This window comes from Salvelinus fontinalis, chromosome 15 (assembly GCF_029448725.1).
Source record: "Salvelinus fontinalis isolate EN_2023a chromosome 15, ASM2944872v1, whole genome shotgun sequence".
Lineage (NCBI taxonomy): Eukaryota > Metazoa > Chordata > Actinopteri > Salmoniformes > Salmonidae > Salvelinus > Salvelinus fontinalis.
In genome coordinates, this window is record NC_074679.1 from 17,421,524 (window position 1) to 17,430,357 (window position 8,834).

Here is an 8,834-nt window from a genome sequence, read left to right on the forward strand (position 1 = left end):
TCATTCCAAAATCATAGACATTAATATGGAGTTGGTCCCTCCTTTGCAGCCTCCACTATTCTGGAAAGGCTTTCCACTAGATGTTGGAACTTTGCTGCGGGGACTTGCTTCCATTCAGCCTCATCATGGCTGTGTGCTCAATTTTAAACACCTGTCAGCAATGGGTGTGGCTGAAATAGCCGAATCCACTATTTTAAAGGGTCATCCACATACTTTTGTAGATATTGTGTATGTGGTTGTTTTATTCAAGAAGCTGTATGCAACGTTCTTTATACCAGTATTTGTTTTTCTCTGTTTTTTACTATAATACTTTAAACACAACACAATGCTTTATGCAAATAACTTGTCAAGAATACAACCTCAATTCTAAGTACATTATCACTACAGAATCCATAGGCTTTAAAATTGATGTGCATAGTAACCGTTTCCCCTCTATTGGTGTTAACTACCTTTCTCTTGGTGCAGGAAACTGCAGTTTATGGGGAAGACCATTTATCTCTTTATGCTAATTCTTGCAAATGGAGTGTTGGGGAGTTGTTTGTCCCTTTGTGCTCAAGGGGGCCCTAAATGCTTCCTTATGCTTCGGTTTAGCATACAGATACAATGCGAGTTTGACTACCTCTGGAGGTGGTCAGGAAGATGCGTCTTTTAATGTATACACCGGTCTAAAAATGTGGGCACAATCACAATGTGGACAAGATCAGGACAAAGATACCATGTTAGAACCAAGTATAAACAGGGCTAGTGCCTTTTCACTCTGCTCAACACCAACACTTTCATGTGGGTAACTGAAGTCTTTACCTTCCCTCCTATAATTTTGCACAAACCAAAACCTATGTTGTTGAAATGTGCCCTTTCCCTGATAAGCTCATAAATAACCTTGGTGGTTGAATCAAAAACAGGATGTTAATAGAATAAAGAGGAAGGTCTTAATGTGTCTTTGTAGTGATATTGGACATGGGGAAGTGATCGGAGTACTGTAGCTGTTATGATAAACACAGTATACTGTATGCTAAGGCTGTAATGATATGAATGGCACAGGGGTCAATTAGGGATTTATTAGGGGTGTATTCCTTCCTATCACCCAATAAGATCACACCCTGCTTCTGTCTGGTATTTTTGTTGGAAAGGCTCCCTCTGGCACCAAGTTACTTTTGAAGGAAAAGATTGGTATATTCAAATCATCCCATGGAAATGTTAGGGAGAGCTTATTTGTATTTTCCGTGCGAGATTATATCTGTCCTAGGCAAATACATTTATTTTAGAGACCTGAAATGCAGTATTTGTATTGTATTATATCCCTGTGGCACTAGGCTAGGCTAGTCAGCGTTTTTGATGACAGTTATCCCGGATCCGGTTATATAAAATAAAAAAATGATATGCCCCAACAACATCACAGACCTCTGCAAAAAGGGACACTTTTTTGGGTTGAGCTTGAAGTTGTGAGCCTTAAGACGTTCCAAGACCATTTCCAGTCCCTGCAGAACCCAGGTCTTCAGTGGGCGCATAGACCAAGACATCATCAAGGTAACACAGCAGGCTAAGAAAGTTCTGATCTCCGAAGATGTTTAGCATCATCCTCATGAATGTTACAGACTGTTACATAACCCCTGTGGAATATGGTTGTATTCATAAAATCCAAATGGCGATGTAAAGGCTGTGAATCTCTGGTCATCCTTATGCATCTCCACATTGTAGTAGCCAGAGGTAACGTACATTGTTGAGAAAAAGGGATTTCCACCTAAAGCAGCCAGAGCATCAGCCTGGCGAGGGAGTGGTGAGCGTCTTTGATGGTGCGACATGCAGAAATCAGTAGTGCTGCTATAGACAACATAGAAAAGGAGAGAAATTAAAATAAATGGCCTCATGTATTATTTCTTTAATGAAATTGCTATGGGTTTTTATTAACAAGAATATGACATTCTTTGCATATTTTGTATTGTGAAATGTTGAATTATTCCTCCGTGTTTATCAATGCCAATTTCACAGCATGATATGCTCTTTTGTCAAAATCTAGCAAAGAATTACTAAAACGTGTAACTGGATGCAACCTAATACAATATAATTTCATGAAATCACAAGTCCAATACAGCAAATGAAAGATAAACATCTTGTGAATCCAGCCAACATGTCCGATTTTTTTAATGTTTTACAGCGAAAACACAACATATATTTATGTTAGCTCACCACAATATCCAAAAACACACCGCCATTTTTTCACAGAAAAGATAGCTTTCACAAAACCCACAAATAGAGATAAAATTAATCACTAACCTTTGAACAACTTCATTAGATGACAGTCATATGACATCATGTTATACAATACATTTATGTTTTGTTCGATTATGTGCATATTTATAGCCAGAAATCGTAGTTTTACATTGGCGCCATATTCAGAAATGGCTCCAAAATAAGTAAAAAGTAATTACAGGTAGCAACGTGAAATACTCATCATAAACTTTGATGAAAGATACATGTTTAACATGTAATTAAAGATACACTGGTTCTTAATGCAACCGCTGTGTTAGATTTAAAAAATAACTTTAGGAAAAAGCACAGCATGCAATAATCTGAGACAGCGCTCAGCCATTCTCCGCCATGTTGGAGTCAACAGAAATACGAAATAACATCATAAATATTCCCTTACCTTTGATGAACTTTCATCAGAATGCAGTGCTAGGAATCGTAGTTCCACAATAAATCGTTGTTTTGTTTTATAATGTCCATTACGTCTGTCGAATTAGCAACTTTGGCTAGCATGTGTAGCTCACGTGTCCATACACATATATGCAGAGCGAGTTGAAAAGAAAACACACAGAAGGCTGATGTAATCCGGAGACAAGTGTTTTATACATCTGCAACCATGGCATCCGTGACAGAGAGGGAGAAGCGTCCATCCATGTATACAGGTAAGTTAGTCTAGCTAACTACATTTTCAGATTTTATACATTTCTAATTTTGTCTAAGTCATTTTCATTTCAAGTTAAAGCATACTGTTACCTAGCTAGCTAATGTTGGTGGGCTGGCTCTCTAGCTAATGTTACATGTATGATCTGTGTAGTAATATTATATGCATCTCAGAGCCCTTTGCATTGCAAGTTATAGTCTAATGTTAGCTAGCTAGCTAGCTACCTAATGTTAGCTAGCTAGCTACCTCCCAGATTTGTTTTTGTATTTATTATGGATCACCATTAGCTGCTGCCAAAGCATTAGCTACTCTTCCTGGGGTCCTGCAAAATTAAGGCAGTTTATACAATTTTAAAAACATTACAATACATTCACAGATTTCACAACACACTGTGTGCCCTCAGGCCCCTACTCCACCACTACCACATATCTACAGTACTAAATCCATATGTATGTAATAGTGCATATGTTATCGTGTGTGTGTGTGTGTGTGTGTGTGTGTGTGTGTGTGTGTGTGTCATGCATGTAAAGTTTTGAGTTGGGATTATGGTTCATTGTTTAGCTAGCTAGCTAGCTAGCTACATGTCTAAACAAAAGACTCCACTATGCAAGTAACCATTTCACTACACCTTCTGTATCCTGCGTATGTGAGAAATTAACAGATTTTATTTGATATACTGTAGTATGTATTTAGCAGAGATGGTAACGTGAAGAACAACATGACCTGCACCAAAGTCAAAATAGGATATAACGTTAGGCCAACAAGACAGTGTCCAAGTTCTAGAATTCTCTGGTAGAATGCCCGGCTTTAATTTACGCACATTCACAACCGTAAGCTATCTTCTGTAATTTCTGTAATTAGAGTAGCGAGGAGCATTCATTGGGAGTAATACAGCAAATACTATGGGTAAATCATGTAGATACAGTAGCAAACAAAAACTCACACTATACACAGAATACAAGTCACTACTTGATTTCCTGACTAACCATGCTATCATCACCCATAGTAATTGGAGGTCATCGCTACCTACTCCCATCTTCACATGGTAAACGACGAGCCGCTCTTGTTGGATCCGTCGGTGGACTTGTGTGCTGGGATATAGAGGTCAGAGGTCATGCGTGAGGAGCGTCCAGATGGGTAGATGTACTTCCTGCCCATGCACCACAGGTCCTCCAGGATATTCCTGAAGTGGCTCCTGAACTTGACACCGATGAAGGCATACAGGATGGGGTTGAGGCAGCAGTGGAGGTAGGCCAGGCTCCTGGTGATGGTGAGGGTGGTGAGGATGATGGTCTCTACCTCACACTCCCTCTGATGGAACAGCGCTACCGTGTGGTAGAGTAGCACCACGTTGTAGGGCAGGTGGCACACGATGAAGACCACCACCACGGCTAGGACCACACGAACCGCCTGAAGAGAAGACGAGATAAACTTAATTGACCCAATAAGAAACATTGACTTTGACACAAATACACTGCTCAAAAAAATAAAGGGAACACTTAAACAACACAATGTAACTCCAAGTCAATCACACTTCTGTGAAATCAAACTGTCCACTTAGGAACCAACACTGATTGACAATAAACTTCACATGCTGTTGTGCAAATGGAATAGACAAAAGGTGGAAATTATAGGCAATTAGCAAGACACCCCCAAAAAAGGAGTGATTCTGCAGGTGGTGACCACAGACCACTTCTCAGTTCCTATGCTTCCTGGCTGATGTTTTGGTCACTTTTGAATGCTGGCGGTGCTCTCACTCTAGTGGTAGCATGAGACGGAGTCTACAACCCACACAAGTGGCTCAGGTAGTGCAGCTCATCCAGGATGGCACATCAATGCGAGCTGTGGCAAAAAGGTTTGCTGTGTCTGTCAGCGTAGTGTCCAGAGCATGGAGGCGCTACTAGGAGACAGGCCAGTACATCAGGAGACGTGGAGGAGGCCGTAGGAGGGCAACAACCCAGCAGCTGGACCGCTACTTCCGCCTTTGTGCAAGGAGGTGCACTGCCAGCGCCCTGCAAAATGACCTCCAGCAGGCCACAAATGTGCATGTGTCTGCTCAAACGGTCAGAAACAGACTCCATGAGGGTGGTATGAGGGCCCGACGTCCACAGGTGGGGGTTGTGCTTACAGCCCAACACCGTGCAGGACGTTTGGCATTTGCCAGAGAACACCAAGATTGGCAAATTCGCCACTGGTGCCCTGTGCTCTTCACAGATGAAAGCAGGTTCACACTGAGCACATGAGCACATGTGACAGACGTGACAGAGTCTGGAGACGCCGTGGAGAACGTTCTGCTGCGTGCAACATCCTCCAGCATGACCGGTTTGGCGAAGGGTCAGTCATGGTGTGGGGTGGCATTTCTTTGTGGGGCCGCACAGCCCTCCATGTGCTCGCCAGAGGTAGCCTGACTGCCAATAGGTACCGAGATGAGATCCTCAGACCCCTTCTGAGACCATATGCTGACACATGCACATTTGTGGCCTGCTGGAGGTCATTTTACAGGGCTCTGGCAGTGCACCTCCTTGCACAAAGGCGGAGGTACCTGAGCCACTTGTGTGGGTTGTAGACTCCGTCTCATGCTACCACTAGAGTGAGAGCACCGCCAGCATTCAAAAGTGACCAAAACATCAGCCAGGAAGCATAGGAACTGAGAAGTGGTCTGTGTTCACCACCTGCAGAATCACTCCTTTTTTGGGGGTGTCTTGCTAATTGCCTATAATTTCCACCTTTTGTCTATTCCATTTGCACAACAGCATGTGAAATTTATTGTCAATCAGTGTTGCTTCCTAAGTGGACAGTTTGATTTCACAGAAGTGTGATTGACTTGGAGTTACATTGTGTTGTTTAAGTGTTCCCTTTATTTTTTTGAGCAGTGTATATTCTTAGAATTAAACATTCCAATTCTATGACTAGAATTTTGGTGGATACTTAAACCTTGTGTCTCTGGGTGCTTTGGGCCTTCAGTAGGGTCCATAGGATGCTGGCATAGCAGAGGACCATGGCCAGGAGTGGCAGGAAGAACCCCATGGCCACCTGCAGGCTAGGCACCAGCACCTTCATCAACCGGGCGGTCCTGTTACTTTGGAACTGCGCCTGGCATGCGGTTATAGTCCCTTCCAGCAAGATGGTCTCCTCAACCAGCTCATTGTAGATGACTGTGGGGATGGACAGGGCTATGGCCAGAGCCCAGATGGCTGTACAGATTAGGCGGCTATAGATCAGGTTCTGGGACCGGAGGCCAAAGAAGCGCCTGGCCTGGACAATGGAGATGTAGCGGTCTCCACTGATGCAGGCCAGCAGGAGCATGCCACTGTACAGGTTGATGCTGTAGGCTCCTTGCAAAGCCTTATAAATTTAAAGAAAATAAAGAAAAACATTGTTGTCCATGCAATGTGGAAAGGAACAAATGTTGAACTTTAGAACCTGTATTGGGAACTTCATTAGGAACTGTGAGAACTCCTTACCTTGCAGGCCACTGAGCCCATGCTCCAGTCATGCTGCTCATTGTAAATTATGAGAGGTAGGGCCACGATGAAGAGCAGGTCTGCCACCGCCACGTTCAGAAGGTACACGTCCGTCATGGTCTTGGCTTTCTTGTAGAAGGCATATGTGACTATCACCAATGCATTGCCACAGAAACCGAATGCACAGATGAAGGAATGGAAGTAGGTCTGTATGACTATCTCCATATCACGGTTGGGATTCAGGTTACAGATATATTCGTTATCATCTGGATAATCATTAGTGTAGTTTTCTGTGTTGTCATAATCATCTGTGCGCGTCTCATTCATGTTTTATCACCTGTGGAGAAGACATATTTTGCTGTAGAAAATAGTAGTCTTCTATAATGATTTAGTCCTTAAATTACTCTTTAATGTTGTACAATCAAGTCCATGACAAAAAAAGAAGAGATTAACATCACAGTATTTGTGAACTATCTTAAGCCTGTAGCTACAATGTGACATTTCTTATTTTACACATACTGTAGATGTAACGGCGGCCTTCCCTCTCTTCACTAGAAGAGGGGGTGAAACAGGGATCGGACCAACACGCAGCGTAGCCAGTGCTCAACATGTTTAATTAACAACAACTACTGTGAACAATAAACAAATACGAAATAACAAAAGTGGCAAACCGAAACAGACCTATCTGGTGCAGAACACAAACACGGAGACAGGAAACAACCACCCACAATCCCCAACACAAAACAAGCCACCTATATATGATTCTCAATCAGGGACAACGATTGACAGCTGCCTCTGATTGAGAACCATATTAGGCTGGACACAGAAACAGACGAACTAGACACACAACATAGAATTCCCACCCAGCTCACGTCCTGACAAACACTAAACAAGCAAAACACATAAGAACTCTGGTCAGGACGTTACAGTACCCCCCTCCTGAGGTGCGGACTCCGAACGTACCCCTAAAACTCAAGAGGAGGGTCTGGGTGGACATCTGTCCGCGGCTCCGGCGCCGGACGAGGACACCACTACACCAATGTCTTTGTCCCCCTCCTTAGCGTCCTTTGAGTGGCGACCCTCGCCCATGACCTTGGCCTAAGAATCGTCCCCAAGGCCCCCACATGATTTGGGAGGTAGCTCAGGACAGAGAGGTAGCTCAGGACAGAGAGGTAGCTCAGGACAGAGAGGTAGCTCAGGACAGAGAGGTAGCTCAGGACAGAGAGGTAGCTCAGGACAGAGAGGCAGCTCTGGACAGAGGGGCAACTCTGGACAGAGGAGCAACTCCGGACAGAGAGGCAGCTCCGGACTGAGTGGCAGCTCCGGACTGAGTGGCAGCTCCGGACTGAGTGGCAGCTCCGGACTGGCTGGCGGCTCATGACTGGCTGGCGGCTCATGACTGGCTGGCGGCTCTGGCAGCTCCTGACTGGCGCTGGGCAGACGAGCAGTGCAGGCGGCGTTGGGCAGACGGCCGACTCTGACCTGCTGAGGCGCACAGTAGGCCTGGTGCGTGGTGCCGGAACTGGTGGTACCGGGCTCAGGGCACTCACCTCAGGGCGAGTGCGGGAAGAAGGAACAGTGTGTACAGGGCTCTGGAGACGCACAGGAAGCCTGGTGCGTGGTGTAGGCACTGGTGGTAATGGGCTGGAGACACGCACCTCAAGGCTAGTGCGAGGAGCAGGAACAGGGCACACTAGTTTCTCAAAGCGCACTATAGGCTTGGTGCGTGGTGCAGGAACTGGTGGTACCGGACTGATGGCACGCACCTCAGGGCGTGGTGGGCTCTGGAGACGCACAGGAGGCTTGGTGCGTGGTGCCGGAACTGGAGGTACTGGGCTGGAGAAACGCACCACAGGGAGAGTGCGTGGAGGAGGAACAGGGCTCTGGAGACGCACAGGAAGCCTGGTGCGTGGTGTAGGTACTGGTGGTACTGGGCTGGGGCGGGGACGTGTCTCCGGATATACCGGACCATGCAGGCGTACTGGCTCCCTTGAGCACTGAGCCTGCCCAACCTTACCTGGTTGTATGCTCCCCGTAGCCCGCCCAATGCGGGGAGGTGGAATAACCCGCGCTGGGCTGTGTATGCGAACCGGGGACACCATGCGTAAGGCTGTGCCATGTATGCCGGCCCGAGGAGACGCACTGGTGGCCAGATGCGTTGGGCCGGCTTTATGACATCCGGCTCAATACTCAATCTAGCTATGCCTGTGCAGGGAGGTGGAATAACCCGCACCGGGCTATGCACACGTACAGGAGACACCGTGCGCTCTACCGCATAACACGGTGTCTGCCCGTACTCTTGCTCTCCACGGTAAGCTCGAGGAGTTTGCGCAGGTCTCCTACCTGACTTCGCCACACTCCCTTGTAGCCACCCCCCAATAAATTTTTGGCTTTGACTCACAGGCTTCCATGCTAGTCTCGTACCCTCATAACTCCAGTTCCTCTCTCCGGTTGCCTCTGCT

General features: G+C 45.9%; 1 protein-coding gene across 1 annotated transcript; it reads right to left on the reverse strand.

Annotated features, from left to right (window-relative positions):
- Positions 1–2,850: 2,850 nt before the first annotated feature.
- Positions 2,851–6,714, reverse strand: LOC129812141 (C-C chemokine receptor type 6-like). Its single transcript, XM_055864064.1, has 3 exons — positions 6,373–6,714; positions 5,843–6,253; positions 2,851–4,318 (listed from the first exon to the last, which is right to left on the reverse strand). The coding sequence occupies exons 1-3, from the start codon at positions 6,697–6,699 to the stop codon at positions 3,947–3,949; spliced, it is 1,110 nt and encodes a 369-aa protein (XP_055720039.1). The 5' UTR covers positions 6,700–6,714; the 3' UTR covers positions 2,851–3,946.
- Between the last annotated feature and the right edge of the window lie 2,120 nt (positions 6,715–8,834).